At 38.9% G+C, this 25,448-nt stretch overlaps 2 protein-coding genes across 7 annotated transcripts in view; one reads left to right on the top strand and one right to left on the bottom strand.

Moving 5' to 3' along the window:
• LOC147576692 (olfactory receptor 52L1) overlaps positions 1-25,448 on the bottom strand; it is a 455,531-nt gene that overhangs the window by 335,311 nt on the left and 94,772 nt on the right. For all 6 annotated transcript variants that reach the window (XR_015241052.1, XR_015241051.1, XM_086678141.1 and 3 more), the window contains one exon: positions 11,700-11,814. The gene's annotated coding sequence lies outside the window, so the exon portion shown is untranslated. The remainder of the gene's footprint in view (positions 1-11,699; positions 11,815-25,448) is intronic.
• On the top strand, positions 7,750-8,715 carry LOC147576693 (olfactory receptor 56B34-like). Its single transcript, XM_086679410.1, has one exon. It carries the CDS (start codon positions 7,750-7,752, stop codon positions 8,713-8,715), a length of 966 nt encoding a protein of 321 aa, XP_086535536.1.

Genomic DNA, 25,448 nt, shown 5'->3' with positions numbered 1-25,448 from the left:
GAGATCCTAAGGGGGATCCTGTGAGACAAAGTACCAGAGACATCGCTACAAGCATGAAACCTACGGACATCACAATGACTCTAAACCCATATCTTTCTATAATAACACTGAATGTAAATGGACTAAATGCTCGAATCAAAAGACACAGGATATCAGAATGGATAAAAAAACAAGACCCATCTATTTTCTGTCTACAAGAGACTCATTTTAGACCTGAGGACACCTTCAGATTGAGAGTGAGGGGATGGAGAACTATTTATCATGCCACTGGAAGTCAAAACAAAGCTGGAGTAGCCATACTTATATCAGACAAACTAGACTTTAAATTAAAGGCTGTAACAAGAGATGAAGAAGGGCATTATATAATAATCACGGGGTCTATCCATCAGGAAGAGCTAACAATTATGTCTATGTGCCGAATATGGGAGCCCCAAAATATATAAAACAATTACTCACAAACATAAGCAACCTTATTGATAAGAATGTGGTAATTGCAGGGGACTTTAACACCCCACTTACAGAAAGGGATAGATCATCTAGACACATGGTCAATAAAGAAACAAGGGCCCTGAATGATACATTGGATCAGATGGACTTTACAGATATATTTAGAATTCTGCATCCCAAAGCAACAGAATATACGTTCTTCTCAAGTGCACATGGAACATTCTCCAAGGTAGATCACATACTGGGTCACAAAACAGCCCTTCATAAGTATACAAGAATTGAAATCCTACCATGCGTACTTTTGGACCACAATGCTATGAAGCTTGAAATCAACCACAGGAAAAAGTCTGGAAAACCTCCAAAAGCATGGAGGTTAAAGAACGGGTGTTCTTTAACTAAAGAAAGAATGGGTCAACCAGGCAATTAGAGAAGAAATTAAAAAATATATGGAAACAAATGAAAATGAAAATACAACAATCCAAATGCTTTGGGATGCAGCGAAGGCAGTCCTGAGAGGAAAATACATCGCAATCCAGGCCTATCTCAAGAAACAAGAAAAATCCCAAATACAAAATCTAACAGCACACCTAAAGGAAATAGAAGCAGAACAGCAAAGACAGCCTAAATCCAGCAGAAGAAGAGAAATAATAAAGATCAGAGCAGAAATAAACATTATAGAATCAAAAAAACTGTAGAGCAGATCAACGAAACCAAGAGTTCGTTTTTTGAAAAAATTAACAAAATTGATAAACCTCTAGCCAGGCTTCTCAAAAAGAAAAGGGAGATGACCCAAATAGATAAAATCATGAATGAAAATGGAATGATTACAACCAATCCCTCAGAAATACAAGCAATTATCAGGGAATACTATGAAAAATTATATGCCAACAAACTGGACAACCTGGAAGAAATGGACAAATTCCTAAACACCCATAGTCTTCCAAAACTCAATCAGGAGGAAATAGAAAGCTTGAACAGACCCATAACCAGTGAAGAAATTGAATCAGTCATCAAAAATCTCCCAACAAATAAGAGTCCAGGACCAGATGGCTTCCCAGGGGAGTTCTACGAGACATTTAAAGCAGAGATAATACCTATCCTTCTCAAGCTATTCCAAAAAATAGAAAGGGAAGGAAAACTTCCAGACTCATTCTATGAAGCCAGCATTACTTTGATTCCTAAACCAGACAGAGACCCAGTAAAAAAAGAGAACTACAGGCCAATATCCCTGATGAATATGGATGCAAAAATTCTCAATAAGATACTAGCAAATCAAATTCAACAGCATATAAAAAGAATTATTCACCATGATCAAGTGGGATTCATTCCTGGGATGCAGGGCTGGTTGAACATTCGCAAATCAATCAATGTGATACATCACATTAATAAAAGAAAAGAACCATATGATCCTGTCAATCGATGCAGAATAGGCCTTTGACAAAATTCAGCAAGCTTTCTTAATAAAAACCCTCGAATCGCTTCTCGGCCTTTTGGCTAAGATCAAGTGTAATAAAAACCCTCGAGAAAGTCGGGATAGAAGGAACATACTTAAAGATCATAAAAGCCATTTATGAAAAGCCCACAGCTAACATCCTCAATGGGGAAAAACTGAGAGCTTTTTCCCTGAGATCAGGAACATGACAGGGATGTCCACTCTCACCGCTGTTGTTTAACATAGTGTTGGAAGTTCTAGCATCAGCAATCAGACAACAAAAGGAAATCAAAGGCATCAATATTGGCAAAGATGAAGTCAAGCTTTCCCTTTTTGCAGATGACATGATATTATACATGGAAAATCCGATAGACTCCACCAGAAGTCTGCTAGAACTGATACATGAATTTAGCAAAGTTGCAGGATACAAAATCAATGTACAGAAATCAGTTGCATTCTTATACACTAACAATGAAGCAACAGAAAGACAAATAAAGAAACTGATCCCATTCACAATTGCACCAAGAAGCATAAAATACCCAGGAATAAATCTAACCAAAGATGTAAAAGATCTGTATGCTGAAAACTATAGAAAGCTTATGAAGGAAATTGAAGAAGATATAAAGAAATGGAAAAACATTCCATGCTCATGGATTGGAAGAATAAATATTGTCAAAATGTCAATACTACCCAAAGCTATCTACACATTCAATGCAATCCCAATCAAAATTGCACCAGCGTTCTTCTTGAAACTAGAACAAGCAATCCTAAAATTCGTATGGAACCACAAAAGGCCCCGAATAGCCAAAGTAATTTTGAAGAAGAAGACCAAAGCAGGAGGCATCACAATCCCAGACTTTAGCCTCTACTACAAAGCTGTCATCATCAAGACAGCATGGTATTGGCACAAAAACAGACACATAGACCAATGGAATAGAATAGAAACCCCAGAACTAGACCCACAAACGTATGGCCAACTAATCTTTGACAAAGCAGGAAAGAATATCCAATGGAAAAAAGACAGTCTCTTTAACAAGTGGTGCTGGGAGAACTGGACAGCAACATGCAGAAGATTGAAACTAGACCACTTTCTCACACCATTCACAAAAATAAACTCAAAATGGATAAAGGACCTGAATGTGAGACAGGAAACCATCAAAACCCTAGAGGAGAAAGCAGGAAAAGACCTCTCTGACCTCAGCTGTAGCAATTTCTTATTTGACACATCCCCAAAGGCAAGGGAATTAAAAGCAAAAATGAACTACTGGGACTTATGAAGATAAAAAGCTTCTGCACAGCAAAGGAAACAATCAACAAAACTAAAAGGCAACCAACGGAATGGGAAAAGATATTTGCAAACGACATATCGGACAAAGGGCTAGAATCCAAAATCTATAAAGAGCTCACCAAACTCCACACCCGAAAAACAAATAACCCAGTGAAGAAATGGGCAGAAAACATGAATAGACACTTCTCTAAAGAAGACATCCGGATGGCCAACAGGCACATGAAAAGATGCTCAACGTCGCTCCTCATCAGGGAAATACAAATCAAAACCACACTCAGATATCACCTCACATCAGTCAGAGTGGCCAAAATGAACAAATCAGGAGACTAGAGATGCTGGAGAGGATGTGGAGAAACGGGAACCCTCTTGCACTGTTGGTGGGAATGCAAATTGGTGCAGCCACTCTGGAAAACAGTGTGGAGGTTCCTCAGAAAATTAAAAATAGACCTACCCTATGACCCAGCAATAGCACTGCTAGGAATTTATCCAAGGGATACAGGAGTACTGATGCATAGGGGCACTGGTACCCCAATGTTTATAGCAGCACTCTCAACAATAGTCAAATTATGGAAAGAGCCTAAATGTCCATCAACTGATGAATGGATAAAGAAATTGTGGTTTATATACACAATGGAGTACTACGTGGCAGTGAGAAAGAATGAAATATGGCCCTTTGTAGCAACGTGGATGGAACCGGAGAGTGTGATGCTAAGTGAAATAAGCCATACAGAGAAAGACAGATACCATATGTTTTCACTCTTATGTGGATCCTGAGAAACTTAACAGAAACCCATGGGGGAGGGGAAGGAAAAAGAAAAGAGGTTAGAGTGGGCGAGAGCCAAAGCATAAGAGACTTTTTTTTTTAAATTTTTTTTCAACGTTTATTTATTTTTGGGACAGAGAGAGACAGAGCATGAACGGGGGAGGGGCAGAGAGAGAGGGAGACACAGAATCGGAAACAGGCTCCAGGCTCTGAGCCATCAGCCCAGAGCCTGACGCCGGGCTCGAACTCACGGACGGCGAGATCGTGACCTGGCTGAAATCGGACGCTTAACCGACTGCGCCACCCAGGCGCCCCATAAGAGACTCTTAAAAACTGAGAAGAAGGGGCGCCTGGCTCCAGGCTCGCCGTCCGTGAGTTCGAGCCCCGCGTCAGGCTCTGGGCTGATGGCTCAGAGCCTGGAGCCTGTTTCCGATTCTGTGTCTCCCTCTCTCTCTGCCCCTCCCCCGTTCATGCTCTGTCTCTCTCTGTCCCAAAAATAAATAAACGTTGAAAAAAAATTTAAAAAAAAAAAACTGAGAAGAAACTGAGGGTTGATGGGGGTGGGAAGGAGGGGAGGGTGGGTAATGGGTGTTGAGGAGGGCACCTTTTGGGATGAGCACTGGGTGTTGTATGGAAACCAATTTGACAATAAACTTCATATATTAAAAAAAAAAAAGACAAAGGATATCATCAAAAAAGTAAAACAACCCAAAGGGAATGATTTTAAAAATCAAAATGACAAAGAAGTAAGTCCATAATTTGGCATGTTGTGATCAGTGTCCTAGAAATAAAGCAGAGAATGATAGAATTGGGACTGCCATTTTAGATAGACTTATCAACCAATACATTTCTCATTAAGAAGGATTTGATCTGAATACAAGTTAAACATCACTCTTTTATTTCAGTTTAATTAACACTAAAAGTACCACGTCATGAAATACAAGAGAGGCAGGTGGTACTAGAAGGAACTGATCAACACAGACAAACACTAGAGAGGGTTTGAGTGAGATTACATTCTAAAAAAATACATTATTTTTGGCAATTTGAGAGTATTAATGAGAGAAATTTCTGTGCAATATTGAAACAAAAATTAAATTGTAGTGAAATAAACATCAAGAAGATGAGGAAGAGTAAACACAATAAAGAGGTTACTCACAAAGTTTGTGAAGGGGAAAATAAATAGAGGCAATCTCTGGGAGGGATATGAAGTAAACATACATTTGAAGGTGGGGGGCTACTTCAGAACTGTCATACAATTTGAGGAGAATTATTCATCAGTTAAACTCTGAGGAGTCTGGAGTAGAAAGCTGTCCATCTGGGGAACTGCCCTAAGATTAGTATTGGATGTGTCTACTCCCTGAAATTACTTGGCTAACCCCCAAGGGCACCAGAGGCCTTATTTTGATTTAAAAAAAAAAAAAAAAAAGCATTACACCCTGGAGGACGCTTAGAGTAGAGTGGGGAGGGCTTATAGACCAGCACACCAAACCAGGCATCACCAGGATCTAATTTATTCTAAAACCCCACACTCCAGGGATGACAAACAAAGTTACAGATCTGCTCTGAAAACATATGGCTGAACACAGGTAGCTGAAGCCAGGAGAGCAGAAACAGCTACAGAAAGCACTGTCAGTGTGAAAGCCTCTTCAAAGATCCTCCTGGAGTAGTAAGGAAACCAACCAATGATCTACATCCTGAGAGGTGAGGGGATTGATGTGTACATTCCAGTAATTCTGTCCTGACTCTGAATTTGATTAGTATATGCCTTCCACTTCCATGGCTGGCTTTACTTATTTGATCTTCACCTTTACTACCTCCCTTCTTACAAGCTCTTCCCATCTATAGAGACTATGGTCTATGATCAGAAAATAGGAGAGAAATGAAGCAGAGCTCTAAGATGATGGGACAACCTCAAAAGGATGGGACTTCCCAGTCAGACGACCATGAAAATACTTTTTACCTTACCTCTCAAGGGAGAAACTAAGAATTGGATGGATTCCTCCTGCGTGTACCATGCTGCATAAAGGAGAGGGTGAGACAAGAGTGAGAAAATACCGTGAAAACTCCTGCAATTTTGAGTGTGGCATTTCTTCGGTTGGGCATTCATTCACTTGGTCCCTATAGATCGTAACGTAGTTTCTCAGTTTCTAGAACAACCACAAAGCTATTTTGGTCAATCTGTTGCTTGATTAGTGATCTGTGGTAGAACAAAGACCTACAGTTTCCTAGCCCACTATTTTGCTGACATCAGTCTTTCAGGTACAGTTTTAGATACAATTGCTTGAAAAGTTCTCCAAAAATTAAAGAATTAATAAATCAAGAATATATTTAAAAAGAGAACCAAGAGTAAAAGCAAGCCACAAAATTACTTAAGCAAAGAAAAAAAAGGCTAAATGTGCGTGCTATATTTCCAATTTGTACCATACAGAAATATAGAAGCTGTTAAAAGTTTGTTGCCAGAGGGCGCCTGGGTGGCTGTAGGTTAAGCATCTGATTTGAGTTCAGGTCATGATCTCACAGTTCATGAGGTTGTGTCAGTCAGGATCTGTGCTAACAGCCTGGAGCCTGAGACTGCTTCAGATTCTGTGTGTGTGTCTCCCTCTGCCCCTCTCCTGCTCTCTCTCTCCCTCTCTCAAAAATACATAAACATTTTTTTTTTAATTTAAGATTTTTGCCACTTGTTCCTCCTCCTACCTTTTGTTAATAACATAAGGGATTTAAAAATACAGCTCTAGGTATGTCTTTAACATTCCTTTCATAATCAGAAAAGGAAACAAATGCTATTCCATAGGGTACTAACCTTTTGGCTAAGATTTTATGAAAGGAGTGTTGGATTTAATGCATAACATTAAAATTTTGCTGTAGCTTTGACACATATTAGTGATTTTGATACATGATCCTTATCTAGACAAATCAATCTGTTTCCTCACCTGTATGGTAAAATTAAATGAAGTGCTTTACATCAGAAATTATTCTCCAACAACAAGGCACTCAAAAAGCCTGGTCAGAGTTCTAACTGCAGCCACTTATTCTCTTTCTGAAATCCCTAAGAATGGAGACATCACCTCTACTCCCTAACTTTACTTACTTGTTAGGGATCAGTTGTATGCTTCACTTCAGGTACTGAAATCCTTGTCTCTAGTACCTCAGAATTAACAGTTTCGCAGAAAAAGTCTTTAAAGAGGTAATTAAGTTAAAATGAAATCTTGACCATGGACCCTAATACAATGTGACAAGTGTCCTTAAGAAGAAATTTGGACACAGACATGTGCATTTACAAACAATAGACAATGTGAAGACATCAGAAGAAGACAGTCATCTATAAGCGAATGAGAGAGGACTGAGAAGAAAACAGGACCACCAACACCTTGATTTTGGACCTCTGGCCCACGAAACTGTGAGAAAACAAATTTCCATTGGTTAAGTTACCCAGTCTGTAATATTTTGTTTGACAACCACTGAAAGCTAGAACAGGCCTGATATGTATGTTTCTTTAAAATGTATCTGTCTCCCGCATTATGTTCATGTCCCCAGCATATAAAAATATATGCTGGATTTCAGGCACATAGAATCAGTAAATCTTTACTTGTATTATATTAAATCTTTATCTTATTATCACACTGCACCTTCTTTTATTCTTAGGTAAACTTTTTCCCAGAGTCTCAAGGGGATAAAGGATGCATTATATTTAACAGAACTGAATTATTGTGGTGAATCTTATACATGCACAGAAAATTTAACCTTTAGCTAAGCTAACCACACACTATCCTTGCTTCCCTTAATCCGTAGGCAGATGCTGAGAAGAAGACATCCCATGATATGGATACCACCCTGAGTATAACCAATAGCTCAAGGCTTCAAGTGTCTGAGTTCATCCTGGTGGGGCTCCCAGGCATTCATGAGTGGCAGCACTGGCTCTCCCTGCCCCTGGCTCTGCTCTACATCTTAGCTCTCATTGCCAACATCCTCATCTTGATCACCATCCAACATGAGCCTTCCCTGCACCAGCCCATGTATCAGCTCCTTGGCATCTTGGCTATCGTGGACATTGGCCTGGCTACCACCATCATGCCCAAGATCCTGGCCATTCTCTGGTTTGATGCCAAGGCCATCAGCCTCCCTGAGTGCTTTGCTCAGATCTATGCTATCCATACTTTCATGGGAATGGAGTCAGGCATCTTCCTCTGCATGGCTGTGGATAGATATGTAGCCATTTGCTACCCCCTTCAGTACTCCTCCATAGTCAATGAGGGTTTTGTGATCAAAGCCACCCTGTCCATGGTGCTCAGGAATGGCCTGTTGACCATCCCACTGCCTGTACTGGCTGCCCAGCGACACTACTGCTCCAGAAATGAAATCGACCACTGTCTGTGCTCTAATTTGGGGGTCACTAGTCTGGCCTGTGATGACGTCACTATTAATAGAGTATACCAGTTGGCCTTGGCATGGGTTACACTTGGGGGTGACATGGGTCTGGTCTTTGCTTCCTATGCTTTGATTGTTCGCTCAGTGCTGAGGCTGAACTCCGCTGAAGCAACATCGAAGGCCCTGAGTACCTGCAGCTCCCATCTCATCCTCATTGTCTTCTTCTACACAGCCGTTATTGTGCTGTCTGTCACCCACCTGGCAGGAAGAAAGGTCCCCTTCATCCCTGTTCTCTTCAACGTGCTGCATAATGTTATGCCCCCAGCCTTTAACCCCATGGTGTATGCCCTCCGGACCCAGGAGCTGAGAGTGGGCTTCCAGAGGGTGCTTGGTTTGGGTGAGAATGTGTCCAGGAAGTGAGCCAACTTTTGATGGCAGAATTTTACAACTGGTATTACAGAAAGAGCACAGGCTTTGGAGCACAACAGCCCTGGGTTAAAATTCCATGTCTCCCAGTTGCTAGCAATATCGATTCAAATTAACTCACCTGTTTTGTAAAGTGTATACTATGTGCCAGGCACTGTTCTAAGCATTTCTCAAATATTAACTCATATAATTGCACAACAACCCTATGAAACACGTACAACTGTCATTTACACATTCTGCAGGTGAGGCAAGAAAGTTGAGACACTTGGCCAAGGTCAAATGGGAAGGAAGTTGCAGAGTGAGGTTAGAACCTAAGCATTCAGGCTCCAGAGTCTCTGTTCTTAACCCTTACCCTTTTCTCTCTATTCAACCTTGCTACTAACTTTTAAAAACATAAATTAAGATGACAATAAAAAGGAATGATCTCCAAGTGAAAGTATAAATCTCTTGTCTTTTAATAAAAGAATATTCCATTTAAAAGGTGGCAGCAATTTTCCTGTCCAATAGTAAACACAGCACATTTTAAATCCTCTATAGTCACTCTATAGGATCCCTATCAGTTATAAGAATGTAGGTCAAGTTGGGACACTTGGGTGGCTCAGTCGGTTAAGTGTCTGACTTCAGCTCAGGTCATGATCTTGTGGTCTGTGAACTCAAGCCCCATGTCTGGCTCTGTTCTGACAGCTCAGAGTCTGGCGCCTGCTTCAGATTCTGTGTCTCCCTCTCTCTCTACCCCACTCGTACTCTGTCTCTCTCTCTCTCTCTCTCAAAATAATAAATAAACATTAAAAAAAGAATGTAGGTCAAGAATTTGACAGTAATTATTTTGTTATTTTATAAAGTTTTTACCAACTCTTGAGTTTATTTGCATTAGAGCCTACAGAGGAATATTCAATTTGTTATATTCAACATTACTTGAATTTCTCTAATGAATTCAGAAAATCCTAATGATGCCCAATGGTTCACTGAAATTATAAAGGACACCAAAAGTATCTAAAGAGTATTTTTTTCTGTAAAATAAATGATATTTGTTTGGGGACAAAAAGAATGAAAGTTGCTCTAATGTTTTTTATTTATTTCAGTGCCAGATCAATAAGGGTGGAATATTGGCTCCAAGATAGCATGCAGATATGACATTTCTGACCCAATCACATAGCATTATGGCTGACTTCGCAAGGAGAAGCCTAACTTGTGCCAGTAAATTTGGAAGTTCAAATGTGACAGCATTAGGCCATTAACCCTCAAGGAACTGAATCATCTTTCCTTTGACAGAGTGAGTTAGATAGAGTTTCATTATATCTAATGTCAATACAGAATTGGACCATGTGCTTTCACCTGTTTTTAATTGTGATTCCAGACACCAAAAACAAAAGCAGTGACAATGGATAAACAGTAGTGTACTAATGGATGGGTCAAAGCCTGTTACTCTTTCCACATGATGTTTAGACCAAGTCCCTGGGATCCTTTGACATTTCAGGGAGAAAGAAAAAAGTCCCAGAAAAAAAGATACTAGAATCTCCTCTAATATTGCCATCCAAGAGATTGGATCCATTTCTATTAATGGCTGATAGGATAATTCAAGCAAAGTGTCCTGCTGAGAACAAGTAGAAATCATGGATGAACATCTTTATTTTTTTTTTTAATTTTTTTTTCAACGTTTATTTATTTTGGGGACAGAGAGAGACAGAGCATGAACGGGGGAGGGGCAGAGAGAGAGGGAGACACAGAATCGGAAACAGCCTCCAGGCTCCGAGCCATCAGCCCAGAGCCTGACGCGGGGCTCGAACTCACGGATCGCGAGATCGTGACCTGGCTGAAGTCGGACGCTTAACCGACTGCGCCACCCAGGCGCCCCTGGATGAACATCTTTAAATGGGTATAGACATTGGAAAACTAACAAATTAGTAAAAATTATGTGAGACTCAGAGAGACTTCTTTTCAGGTTAAATGTGTAAAGAAAGTTTAGAAGTTGTCATTCCCATCCTCACATCAAGAAAAAGTTGAACAACTGAAAATCAACCACTTCCTGGACCCACAAGAAAACTGAGGTGACAGGGCTAACTGACTTCCTGGTGTCAGAGGAATCCCTTCCTCTAGGTGGGAAATGGCTGTAATAAAGTCTCTTCCCCATGGAGATGAGGCCTTTATCATGGAGAATGCTCTGGGATTATTTCATAATGTTAACTTCTCCCCTCCTCCTGCCAAAATCCAGGGGGCCCATCTTGGATCTATACTGTGAGAATCTGCTGGAATTGCTGGATATTAAGTGTGGGGCTTCCCTAAAACTGTAGTCCCCAAATATTTCTCATTTTCATACTAAACTACACTCATACTCCAGCAATATGCCAAAATTACCTTTGACATCTTCCTACCAGTTTGTGACTCCATCAGCTTCTACTCTAAGTAAACTGATTCTCTGTGTTTTCCTATCTCTCCAAATTTTGGGGTGGCACTTTGCCCTGCAACAATCAATTCCCTTATGGATTCAAGAAAAATTATTAATATTCCTTTTTTTCTAATTTTTCTTCTTGTAAGGACAGGAGTGAAGACTTCTAAGTTCTTTACACATCAGAAGTCCTGGTATGGGATTAATACCCAATGTACAAGATAAATATCCATAAGTCTACACTGATATAAGTAGATGATTCAATAAATAAATGGAGAATAATAGACAAATCTCCCATGTAAAAATTTCCAAATAATTTATGTATATACACCATCCTCAAATAGCTGGAACATAATTACTTCTTAAGTGCATAACTCGTTATTTCTCTCCCAAGAGTACAGTATGGGAAGTGGGAAAAAGAATCAGTTTACAAACGAAGAAACTAGGGTGCCTGGGTGGCTCAGTCGGTTAAAAAACAAATGAAGAAACCCAACAAACACTATGTCAGTTAGGTGATCAAGTTTACATCAACACTGACAAATCATGTACATAATAAGTATCTCTGATATGATATGATGAAAATAGACTTTACCTCTTTGGCATTTCTCCAAAAACACATAATCCTGGTCCAATCATAAGAAAAGTATCAAAGCAAAAGGATTGTGGAGACCTGGCATCTAAATGTAATGTTGTGTCCTGATGGAATCCTGGAACAGAAAAAAACACATTAGGTAAACATTTTAAAAATCTGAATAAAGCATTACTTTAGTTAATAATACTGTATCAATATTGGTTAGTGAAAGGTGACAAATGTACTGTACCAAAGAAATTAATAACAATAGAGAAGGTAGGAGTGGGATATATGGGAATTCTACACTATCTTCACAACTAACACTATTCTAAAAATCTAAGACCATTCTACAATAAAAAGTCCATTTTTCATTTGCTTTTATCTATCTTTTTTGATTAAAGTATCCTAGGTGGTGTGAGGTAGTATTCCATTGTGGTTTTTGATTTGAGCTTCCTGATAGCTAGTGATGTCGAGCATGTATGTGTTCACATGCATACTGGCCACATGCATGTCTTCTTTAGGGTAATGTCCATTCAGATCATTTGTCCAATTTTAAACTGGATTTTTAGTTGAGTTGTTTGTCCTCTTATTATTAAGTTGTAAGAGTTCTTTGAATATTCTATATACAAGTTCCTTATCAGAGATATGATTTGCATGTATGTTCTCTTATGCTGTGGGGTTGTCTTTTTAATGTCTTGATGGTATTCTTTGAAGCATGGACGTTTTTAATTTTGATGACATCTAACTCATATATTTTTCTTTATTGCTCATGCTTTTGGTCTCATAGGTTTTGCCTAATGTCAATGTCATAAAGATTTGTTCCTATATTATCTTCTAAGGGTTTAATAGTTTTAGTTCTTGCAGTTAAGCCTATGATTCATTTTAACTTTTATATATGATATGTGAGAAAATGATATGCATCCTGCATATCCAATTATCCCAGCACCATTTGTTGAAAAGGCTATTCCTCCCATCAAATTGATTTCATAACTTTGTTAAAAACCAGTTAACCATAAGTATGAGAGTTTATTTCTGAATTTTTAATTCTATTCCATTGAACTATATATACATCCTCATATTAATACCATGCTGTTTTGATTATTATAACTGTGTAGTAAGTTTGGAAGTGTGAGTCCACCAACTTTATTCTTTTTTTAAAATATTATTTAGCTCTTCTTGGTCCCTTGAATTTCCATATGAATTTTAAGATGAACCTGTCCATTTCTGCCAAAAGGCAGTTGAAATTTTGATAGGGACTTCACAGAATCTGTGGATCGATTTCAGGAGTATTGCCATCTCGATATTATCTCTTCTCATGAACAAAAGATATCTTTCCCTTTATTTAGTTTCTCTTTAATTTCTTCTCAACATTTTGTAGTTTTCAGAGTACACATTTTGCCTTCCACTTGTTAAGTTTACTCTTAAATATTTAATTATTTCTGGTGTTAAATGAAATTGTTTTCTTATTTGAATAGTTCATTGCTAGCATAAAAAATACAAATAATTTATGTACAAATTACCTTATCTCCTTGTTTATTACTTGTTTATTACTTATAATAGCTTTTTTCTACATACAAGATCATGTCGTCTGCAAATAGAGATAGTTTTACTCCTTCCTTTACAACCAAGTGCCTTTATTTTAGTTTTTTGCCTCTGCCCTGGCTAGAACTTCAGTATGTTGAATAGAAGTGTGGGAACAGACCTCTGTATCTTATTCCCCATCTTAGAGAGAAAATCTCCAATCTTGCATCATCAAGTATAATGTTAGCTATAGGGTTTTAATAGATGGGCTTCATCAAGTTGAGGGAGCTCCCTTCTATTCCTAGTTTTTAAGTGTCTTTATCTTGAAAGAGTACTGGATTTTGTCAAATGCTTTTTCTACATCTTGAGATGATCATGTGGTTTGGGTTTATATTCCATTGATATGGTATGTTGCATTAGTTGATTTTCACCAATCTTACATTTTTTAGATAAAACACACTTGATTATAGTATATAATAATTTTTATATTTTGCTGAATTCTGTTTTCTAGTATTTCGTTGAGAATTCTTTATCTAAATATGGATTTCGAATGCTTTTTATATTGTTTCAATATACCCTGTTAATTAAACAAATGCTAACAACGTCTTGAATCAAATGACTCTCCCAAACTGCTGAGACATAGGACCCTGAAGACATAGGACCTTTACAACTGGAGTTACCACATGGCTGAGAGCCATAGAGACACATGTTGCAGAGACAAGAAGAGAGAAAGGGACTGAGCTCTACATGCCCATTTTTTTTTCTCCTTTACATCAATCACTAATAATAAGATACTCCTACTCTGGAAAGTGAGTGAAGAGTGAACAGAAGCTAGAAGTGTCACAACAATGTACTATCTTGTACAAGGCACAAAACATCAAAAAGGGGAAACGTTAGTCAACTACCAATTAGGGATGTGCTTAGCTGTATAAAACACACTAGATTATAGTGGCTTAACCAAATTGGAGTTTCTTTATCTCACCACACACACACACACACACACACACACACACACACACACACAGATTCAGGTAGTTGAGTTGTTACAACACTTCTACTATACGAACAAAAGGCCAGGCTTTTTCTACTTCTCTGCTCTGCCATTCAAAGCAATGACCACCATCCTCCACATTAAACTCCAGCCAAGAAGAAGAGATGGAAAAGGAAGCCTCTACAGACCTTTATATCTGATTGGTCATAAATTAATCTGATGTTAATCTCCAATTACCAGACTCCAAAGTTGAGTATTTTTTGTTTCCCAGTCTCTATGATAATGGAAAGTTATACAAAGGTGGATTTGAATGAATGCTGAATAGCTAACACCAAGTAAAAACAGATAATATACATCATGTTCTTTTCATGCATTATTTTCAGGAAATGATAAAATAATAAGCTATCAGGAAAGTCTCAAAAATTCTAAAGAGTAAATAAGTTCCAAATATTTCTGGATCAACATGACAAATTCAGCACTCACTGCACCTCCCTACTCCCATTCCAAAACCTAACAATATTGACAAGATATTCAATAATAAATCAACCCATAACATGATACAAAACAAATGGAGAGTCATTTATGAAACAAAAAATATGAGGAAACTCCAAAAGACAAAAGACTATTGTGATAGAATTATGGAAAATAATGGGAGCCCAAAAGGTACACAGGAAAAAAACTGCTACAAAAATAATGTTGATTCAGATTCAGAGACGTCTGATACTAAAAGAAGCAGAAGGCCATGAGAAAATCAAGCTGCTAAAAAATGAGTAGCATAGGAGTAGTAGTCAAGCAGGTCTTCTATCCTGCATATATACTCCTGGACAAGGAAGTAGGCCAAAAGTCAAGAAACAGTGGTGAGTATTCCAGAATATTAAAGATTGGGTCAGAAAACAGGACAGTGACCCACATGGCTATAAACAATCATGCCCCATTAAGCATGGGGCATAAGCTCAGGCATAAATCAAGCTATCAGGAAACCCTACCGTTCCTAGACAACATGATACGTCAACCAAATACAACAGCATCCTCACATTGCCTACTAAGAGAAAAAACAAACAATCAATGACCAAGATGGCTAAACTTTAGAAAGTTTTTTCTGAGTATAGGCCCCTGGCCTTTGCTTTCTTAAAACACTTGTTTAAGCAAATGTGTAATTATAAATTCTTTCTCTGCCCCTTTGCAGTGTATATAAATCTTCTCTTAACCTCTGGTCAGTTTTACAACCTAGGAAATGTCTTTCTCAAGGATCTGGGAACTATCTCCTGAAATGTAAACATTGAAAGAGATGGCACCCATCTTCCAGTCCCTGTAGAGGGCACCAGCCTAACCTCTAAGGGCACCAATTAGCAAATACAGATGGCCTAATCATAGACAAAATCATTGGTAATCCTCAGGAGTAATTCAATGTGTTAGACACATCCTATTGATTAACTTCCCACTGAAATCCTCCAATACTTTTCCACTTGCTCACCCCAGGGTTTAAACCTATTCCACCTGACAACTTGCCCCAGCTCAACCTTGCCTTTTGACAATTGAGTATCCAGACTTAATCTGTGCTCTCTTTCCCCTTGCTGGCAAAGGCATAAGAATAAAATCAACTTCCGCTTGTGCATCCTGTCCAGTACAATTTTATCTAACACCAAATACAACCAGATATTTGTAGAAAATCAACAGAAGAGAGTGGCATTAAAGTTCACAAACATGTGGCACCTGGGTGGCTCAGTCAGTTGAGTGTCCAACCCTTGATTTCAGTTCAGGTCATGATCTCATGGCCATGAGATCAAGCTCCACATCAGGCTCCATGCTGAGCATGGACCCTGCTTGGAATTCTCTCTCTCCCTCTCTCTCTCTGCCCCTCCCCCACTCATGCTTTCTCTCCTAAATAAATAAATAAATAAATAAATAAATAAATAAATAAACTTTTTTTTAACTTCACAAACATAACTCATGCCTGAAGAGATAGAATAAATTCAATATCAATCAAAAAAGGTCCTCTCAAGGTAACCTTCTCTATGCCAACTCCCTACTTCAAAAATCTAGTGACTCATCCCTTCACATCTAAAGCTGGTGACAAGTGCTGTTACTAACGCAACATAATTGCACTATCACTTGGGATCTTTTATTGGTGACATTTTTATAAATAGTCCCTTTGTACATAAATCTTTCTCTATTATTTTTTTTTATTTTTTATTTTAGAGAGAGAGAGAGCTCGCACAAGCAGGGCAGTGGCAGAGAGAGAGAATCTCAAACAGGCTCCATGTCTAGCGCAGGGCTCCATCACAGGACTCTGGGATCATGACCTGAGCCAAAATCAAGAGTTGGGACACTCAATTGACTAAGCCACCCAGATGCCCCACTAATTACTCTAATTTGAGTGGGCCATCTGTTCCCTGTTGGGACTCTCTATAATTCAATGTTCATTCAATTAAGCAATATGGAAGTTATTAACGAAAGCAGGTTCAATGCAGCCATAGGACATATTTTTATATGGTTGTAGATTAAAACGGTGAGGAAGTGAGGGCAATATACAAAGATGACTCTTACAGGATGTGCGTGCAATAGAAATTTTTTTTTTTGAAGTCCTTAGTCGTTGGAATCTTCAAATACTGAGGTGGCAGGTTCAGGAGAGTGGAAGACTGTTGACACAGGAAAAGGGAGATACAGTCAGTTCTGCTATGTCACTTGGTTTAAATGTACAAACATGGTCCAACACCACTGATACATTATGAAACAATTTGAGGATAAGTGAATTTCACATTTGCCTTTGTGCAATCCAAACACAGAAACTGCATCAAGCTGAGAGTGAGCATCACAGAATACACCACACACACACACACACACACACACACACACTGCTAACACCCACCAGCCACCTTCCCTCACTTTACAATTTTCTGTCTGATTTCAAACAAATCTCCTTTTATCACTTCACCATGACTCACAAGCTGCAGCCCTTCCATCCACGTCCACAAGCAACTTCATGTCCTTCTCAACATAAAGTGTTGTGTTCATTGTAACATTTGTATTTCTCTTACCCTCTTAACGTGTCAAATTCTGCTATAGTTTATCCTAGTTTTCTATCTTTTTTATGTGTCACTGACAACATTTTTGAGTACTATGCTAACTCTATTTTTCCATAAATCCTATGGTATCTTGTGTGGGGTTTTGCATAGCATGGTGATTTTTCAGAACTCCTGTGTCCCATTACAACAGAATTGACTACTTGCTAGACTGAGTGGAGAGGAAACCAAGCTGAGACAAGAAGAAGAAACACTTTTTATTCTAACAACTCAACCTGGCAGAGCTGTCCACCTGCAGGGCCCATGTCCTAGGACTAGGTTTGTTCCCAGAGTGGCCAAGAGAGGCCTCCAAAATCACTGCAGGCTCCTCTTGCTGGAGTGAGATGACCTGCCCCAGAGGCAGTTGGGTGACACTGAGGAGTGCCATGGGGTGGGCCCAGGGGAGTCAGACTGAGACCAGGTGATTTCATGGCTATGATTTATATCCCAAACCCAGGAGTGGTAAGAGAGGGACAGATCTGCTCTCAGCAACAAAAGGCCCAGCACAGGCAGCGACAGCCAGGAGAGGGGAAGGAGCCCAGAAGGAAGAACCAGCCTGGGGGCATCTTCATGGCCCCTCCTGCAGTAGTAAGTAAACCAGCCACTGTCAAGGACACTGGGAGGGATCAATGGAGGCAGTCCACCTCCCCAGGGTTCTGTCCCAGTCTATGAATCTGGCTCACTGTTGAATTTCTCAATTTGCCTTTCATTACCTTCCATTGGTCTCTCCACCTGGGAAAGGGTTAAAAGTTGTATCTGGGAATGAGGGCAAAGAGTTGGGGCTGAGCTCGGACATGGCCTTGTTGCACACGGTGAGGCTCTCCAGCCAGGGGAATATGCAACAAAACAAACAAACCCTGGCTGTCACAGTGTCAGGCATGCAGGAGGCTCTGTCAAAGTTTTATGAGTTTCATGATCTAGGGTAACTCCTCACACTGTACTACCCCCTTCTCCAAGCCATCTGGGAATAGTCTTAGCTTGGGAGTCTAGGATCCTGAGGCTAATGAGCTGGATCTCTTAAGAACCTTCATCTCACCTTATGGTATGGTGCTAGTGGGTGCCTATAGTTGCAATGTGAAGGACAGGATTTGAAACTGACTTGAAATTCAAATCTATATCTGTCTGCTCAACTCCACAGACTATCCTCCTAAACATTATACCACTTTCAACATCCTGAAATCTTATATTGAAACTTTCCAGAATTTCTCAACAAAACCATACTTTTTCCTGCTTTTCACATTATCCTGTGTTAAGCTCTGCTGTTTGGTATCTTCATGAATTCATGCAGCTAATTAACACTATGTAAAATTAGTCACTGGATAAGTATTTTTTATTCAAGTATAGTTGACACATGTCACAGGTGTAATATACATATTTACTTTTTATTATCACCTATATGTCCAGTTCTAGATTTGTCACAGGTATAAAGGTAAATAAAGTAGTTAAGGTCCCTGCCGTCATCAAGATTCCTTTACACTAATTACACTACATTATAGTATCAGTGGCTTTCCATTTTTCATAAAATAAAACTAATTTTCTTAACATGCACTATTCAACATTACACATGAATTAAATCCATGTCAATTTTGTTCCCCATTAATGTGGTGTTACTCATAGTGTTTAGAATGTAGTAGGTTCAAAACATGTTTACCTAATTAGTGAAATCAAAGTCATATATAATCTGACTCCTTCCTATCCCTTCAATGTATTTAGAACCACATTTCTGAGTGGGTAATCATTCCAGCTGCAGACATTGTTGAATATCTCTTATGGATTTGTGATAAAGAAGTTAAAGTAAAACCAGTCAGATTCATTGTGTGATCTTTTTCTCCTTGACCTCCTGGGTCCAGCCACAGAAAAGGCAAATAGTTTGTTCAACCTAGTGTGCTGTTTATTCTCTATGTGGCTACAAATCCATTTCCTCTTTCTTTGCTCTGCTCTGTGTTCATGGAGGCTGATCTCTTCTATGTCCTGCTTCAGCTCTGTTCGCCAACCTGACTCTTGGACTTCCAGTTCAGACAACAGTAGTCACCTTTAGGACATCAAATACAGGAGGAGAGAGGGGCTGGGGTACTTATTGCTACCCCCACTTTTTGGTCTGATACAGTTCTAACCATGGTTGTGTTTCTCCCTAGCCAGAGATCCTAGTAAGAAGCCCCTCTTCCACAGCTCCACAGCCCCCCAGGTTGGAGTAATACTGCTCCCTCCCCTTCTGGGTGGCAGTGGCTAGCTCCTGAGTACTTCTTGTTGGTACTTGACCCTTGCAACACCTCAATAAATATTCCCTTTTTAAACTCCTTTCAGTTAAACCCTTTTCTAGTAGTTTCCTGCTTATACCCTGCATGATACAGTAATTGGTACCAGAAGGGGACTCAAGAACAGACCCTCAGAATAAGATTCTAGAATTTGGTTACTCACATATTTGATGAGCCTGTGGGAAATCTTATCAGCACAAAATGGAACATCAGTAAAATGTGGCACGGAGTGATATCTCAATAGTGCAAATTACCACCAATGTGGTTTAGAATGGAGGGCAGGGTGCTATGATGAAAAAGACTGTAGGATGGGCTACCTGGGTTAAAATCCCAGCACAGTCACTTATAAGCTGTGTTACTTAAAAAAATCACTTTGTGTCTCTGAGTCTCAGTTTTCTTATTTAACATGAAAATAATAATAGTTCCCCTACATCACAGGGTCCTCACGAAGGTTAAAAGAATCAATATATAAATACCACTTAGAATAGTGCTGGGCTCATATTTTAAACATAAATTAATTCCTTCATGCCCTTATATTTTCTTTCTCATAGAGGCTCTCACACACTATTTAGACTTTCCTTCAAGTTGAAATCAACTAAAAGTGTAAACCTTCACAGCTAATGCCTACCTGTTCCATTTATATATATTTTTCTCATTATACGGTCATTAGCATAAAGAGAGAGTCCAGGTCCAATCTACATTTACAGATCACATTTCTTGGAGAAAAAAACACAAAGCCAGGGAGGAGAAGGAAGAAGGAAGGAGTCTGTTGGGAGTTCATATATCTGATGGTTAGTTTTATGTGTCAAGTTACCTGGGCTAAGGAATACCCAGATAGCTGGCAAAACTTTACATCTGGATGTAACTGTGAGGGTGTTTCTGGAATTGATTAGCATTTCGTTCAGTTGATTAAAAGACCCACCCTCACCAATGTGGGCCCACATGAACCAATCTATTGAAAGCCTTAATAAAACACAAGAAGACAAAGGAATGGGAAATCCCCTCTCATCTTGAGCTGAGATGTCAATTTCTTCCCTGCCTTTGAACATCATAGCAACTGGAACCTCAGCCTTCAGACTCCTATACTTAGACTAGCAGCTGCTGGTCTCAGACTAGGATTTACACCAGTGCTCTCCTGCTTCTCAGGCCTTGAGACTCAGAATAAATTATACCACCAGCTTTCCTGGTTCTCTTGCTTGCAGACAGATTGTGGGACTTATCAGCCTCCATAACCACATGAGCCAGTTCCTGTAACAAATCTCCTCTTGTATCTATCTATATCCTATTACAGTAAAACCTTGGTTTGCGAGAGTAATTAGCTCTGGAAACATGCTTGTAATCCAAAGTGCTGGTATATCAAAACAAATTTTAAGACCCCTTGGCTCAGTTGTGATCATGTGACATTCTGCATCACTTACTACTTCTATTGCAAGACACTGTTTGTTTATCAGGTTTAAAATTTATTAGAAATGTTTGCTCCATCTTGTGGAACACCTGCAGAACAAGTTACTCTAAATAAATCCAAGGTTTTACTGTAGTTCCATTTCTCTGGAGAACTCTATTACAATACAGTCTCCCTTAAGGGGAGAAGCTGAGAAGGAGACATTCTTAGTTGATAATTAGGGGAAAATCATAGAAAAGAAAAAAAGGAAGGAAGGAAGGTGAGATGGAGAGAAGGGAGGGAGATAGCAAGAGAGGAAGGGGAAGAAGAAGAAGAAGGGGGGAGGAAGAAGAAGGAGAGGAGGAGGAGGAGGAAAGGAGGAGGAAGGGAATGGAAGACAAGGAAAAAAATATTTTCTTTGAAAAAGAAAACACTATCCCTTGAGAATTCCTAAAGGCAAGCCTGCAATTAGGATGTATGGGGGTTAAAATTCACATAGTGTGTGCCCTAAAATCTAATAGGTAAATTTGTTGGGTTTTTGAGTTTAAAGTTGTAACAAACCTTTATTATCCTTTTAATATTTTGTATTATCTGTATGATAACTTCTTAAATCACCATATTGATCTTCTGTGTTTCTCTCTTTTTCTTTTATAAGTCTTATTAGGGCTTTATTAACTTTATTAATCTTTCCAAAGAATCAACTTTGTTCTTTTGTTAATTTGATTTTCTCTATTGTTTCTCTTTTCAATTTTATTGATTCTAGTCTTATCTTTATTAATTCCTTACTCCTGGTTACCTGGGCTTAACTTACCCCTCTTTAAATTGTTAAGTCATCAACTTAAATAATTGCTTTTAAATCTTCATTCTTTCTATTATAAGCAGTGAAAATTATCAATTTGTCTCAATTTTTTTTTTGGGGGGGGGAGCTGTGTCCTACAACTTTTGCTATGTTACCAACAGTCAGTTTGAAATATTGTCTAACTTCTTCTGTGATTCTTTTTTAAGCCGTGGATTATTTAGATGTGTGCTATTTAACTTCCAAGTGCTTAGTGCTTTTCATGGCATCTTATTGTTATTGTTTTCCAACTTAATTCTGTGTTTGTTAAAAGAATATATTCTGTTCTCTTGAAATTTATTGAGACATAATTTATGATGTAGCACACACACACAAAAATATCCTGCCCCCATCCCGATGCCCTTTTTCCCACCCCACCCCCACGCCCCCTTGTAACATTATCAACTTCATTCAGAACGTGAAAGGAGCCATCTGCTGCCTATTAGGGAAGAACTTTATTCTTCCACTCCACTTCCAGAGGAAGGCTTTTCTTCCTCTCACCACAAGGGGGAAATAATAGGAATGAAATTTCTGTTCCTCCTCTCCCTTGATTGGTTTACCATATGGAAAGAAGGATTACTAATACAATTGCGCAGTGTGTGGGGTTAATGCATCTCAGACATAGGAAATATGTTCTGTCTGTTTCACTGCCTTCCTGGAGGATCTGTAAGTATAGCAGTGGACTCTTGTACCTTGTATTCAAGTTATCACATACACACCTGCATAAGAACACTAAGGTCTGTTTCCCTGAGAGAAAGCCCTAGAAGCCAATGATTCTTTTTACATTTTACATTCTTCCATGGCTCCGTTTATGGGGTTCCTGCAAACCTCCTTGCAGATGGCTGGGTAATTGTACTAGTAGCCCAACTTTCACATTAAATCTACCCATGTCAAGGTGGGGGGAAGAAGTAGGAATGGATCTCAAGATCTAGAAGTAAGAGAATGAAACTGACGGCCTCCCCTTTGTCCTCTGGTCCCATCTATATTTTGTAGTCATGACTTACTGGAAAAGAAAGTTACTAGGTTCTAACTGTCATTACTTTGATCACCCTTTAATTCCTTGTATGCAATCTGAACTACTAAGAACAGAGGAGATAAAGAGTGAGAAATCTGCACTTTCAATTGCCCATAACATTCCTGAGCTTCTTTCTATCAAGAGTCACCCTGTCTCCCTCAAATGAGGAGCATCTAATTCTAGGATAGGAGATCTGTCCTCCCAAACAGAAAAGCACACTAAAAGTTACCAAAAAAAAGATAGAAAGAAAGCATTCACACCAGAGATATCAAGTTTGTGCATTCATCCTGTACCACAAATAACTATTAATAGGTTTGTTGTGTTGGGGAGTAAGTCAGGCACTTGGTATTGAGAAGTAAATGACACATAAGAGACTCCTGTCTTCCTGGCGTCTAGTCTAGCACATAAAATGCATGCAACACAAGTAATATCACAAGATTAAATTAAAATTTGTAATAATTCTGATTCAAGATGTTGGACTGAAAACATGATTTACTTCCCACATCTGCCAATGTTTAATGGCTAAAGAAATATGAAAATAAGATAATTAAATACCAGTACTAGATATAGGAAAGTGTACAATTATCAGTTCAAATACTTGGAAAATTTCTGGTATTCATAAGTCACATAGGATTGGCTTCACAGAAAAACCAGAATGAAGAGGCTGCAAACCAATGTCGGTAGTTGTGTAGAGAATTATGAATTAGGGAAGGAGAAACTGGACAAGTTAAATCTTGATGCAGAGATGGGAAATGTGTTCATTAAAAGATCCAGAGAATATGCCAAGCTTAGAGTCAATGGAAATGGTGACAGAAATTGAAAGATATCCTTCATGAATTCATGAGGTCATTATTCTTGTATGGGCTGGAAAGCTGTATCAGTGTAGTGTTCTATGTGCACAACGTGGCTAGGACATAATCTCCCTATATAAAAAGAAGATGCTGCTGACCCCCAAATCCTGTCATTGCAGTGAGGCCAGATACAATCAAAATCAATTCCAAGGTAGGGTACTCGCTAGAAATGGACAAGACATATGGAGAGGTAGCTCCACATTTCAGCATAGTATACCGTACCATCTCTGGTTCCAGGTATAAAAGCTTCTCTATTTCAGCAGAAAAAGAGGGAACTTGGTACACCTTTCATTTTCTTCTTAACGACCAGAGGGGAATTCTGCCTGTTAGCACACCGCAGCACAATGACCTACAGAGTCTTACAACCAGAAAACAGGAGCTGTAACCTTCACAGCCTCTGAGGAAACTGTCACCACCTATCTAAACCAGTAAGTCTCATCGATGAATAGACAGATAAAAGAATCTACAGACAGTTGAAGAACACTGGTCTCGTGAAAAGGAAGGACAATGCTAAACAAGCAGAAAAGCTAATCCTTTACAGATAGGAGTGAAAGTAGAAAAAAAATTTATAACATATGTAGTAATATTTTTAAATGTCCTTTTTTTTTTTAGTTTATTTATTTGAAACGGAGACAGCATGCGTGGGGGAGAGGCTGCTGACAGCCAGAGCCTATTTGGGATTTGGGGGCACCTGGGTGGTCAGTTGGTTAAGCATCCAACTTCAGCTCAGGTCATGACCTCATGGCTCTTGAGTTCAAGCCCTAAGTCAGGCTCTGTGCTGACAACTCAGACAGCCTGCCTTGGATTCCATGCCTCCTCTCTCTCTGCTCCTCCCCAACTCACATTCTGTTTCTGTCTCTCGTTCTCAAAAATAAATAAACATTAAAAAAAAAAAAAGATTCTCCAAATTATAGTAGGGGACTTAACCTACTAAACAAGTTTCTGTCTCAAGTTTAAGTCAGGGTTGGTGGCCCAGAGAGCATTGGGAACACAGGCTCTTCTACAGTGTTGCTCTGCCATCTTCAGTACATGTTTCCATCTTGTGACCCAAGAAGCTCTTCAGATCCCACCATCATACCCACATCCCAAGCTTCCACAAATAGTGTAAATACTACATACACCACAGCCTGGGCTTCCTCAGGACAACTCACCAGAGTTCAAGTCCTGCGCCTACAGCCAACGTGATGAGAACGTGTAATTGTTCCTACAATAAGAACTCATACAATTCCTCCCTAATTCACCCAAACTGAAGATTTCCTACTCAGTCTCTGTACCTGAAAACTATTTATTAGGAGTGAAATTTACCAAGAAAGGGGAAACTGGAACACTAACTCATCCATTCCCCCCTTTTGACCACTGTGGAGTCCACTGACCCCAGAGTATCCTACCTCAAGGCAGCAGTGACTTGCTTCTTCCAGAACCGAACAAAATGTGCTACTTTTTAGGAACACAAAAGTTAAGTAATATTTTAGGGCAATGTCCAACAAATAGGATGCAACACACCAATTATGACAATTCTCTTGTAAGTTTAACCTAGCTCCTGTTACCAAAAGGTGGGGTGGGGATCTAATGAACATCATTCCATATCCACATTTCAGAAAGAGAAATTTCTACTCTCAAGTGGCATAACTAGTTCTATATTTGTTAATAAATATAATAATAATCTATAATTATAATAAAAATTTACCAACACCAGCTTCTAGCACGTTATAGTTATTAGATAATAATAATTACATGATTACTTTTGCTTTGTTAAATTAATATTCATAAACATACATATATTCAATACTTGGTCTTATTCCCTTCTATCCTAAGTAAAAAATATAAATGAATTTAAATATAATAAATAAAAAATATAA

This window comes from Puma concolor, chromosome D1 (genome assembly GCF_028749965.1).
Source record: "Puma concolor isolate L17-30 chromosome D1, mPumCon1.1.hap2, whole genome shotgun sequence".
Lineage (NCBI taxonomy): Eukaryota > Metazoa > Chordata > Mammalia > Carnivora > Felidae > Puma > Puma concolor.
The sequence above is the reverse complement of the archived record's forward strand: the minus strand, read 5'-3'. Positions and strand labels throughout refer to the sequence as shown.

Excerpts from the sequence above, each read along its gene's own strand:
- LOC147576693 (XM_086679410.1), top strand. The coding sequence starts at position 7,750 with ATGGATACCACCCTGAGTATAACCAATAGCTCAAGGCTTCAAGTGTCT.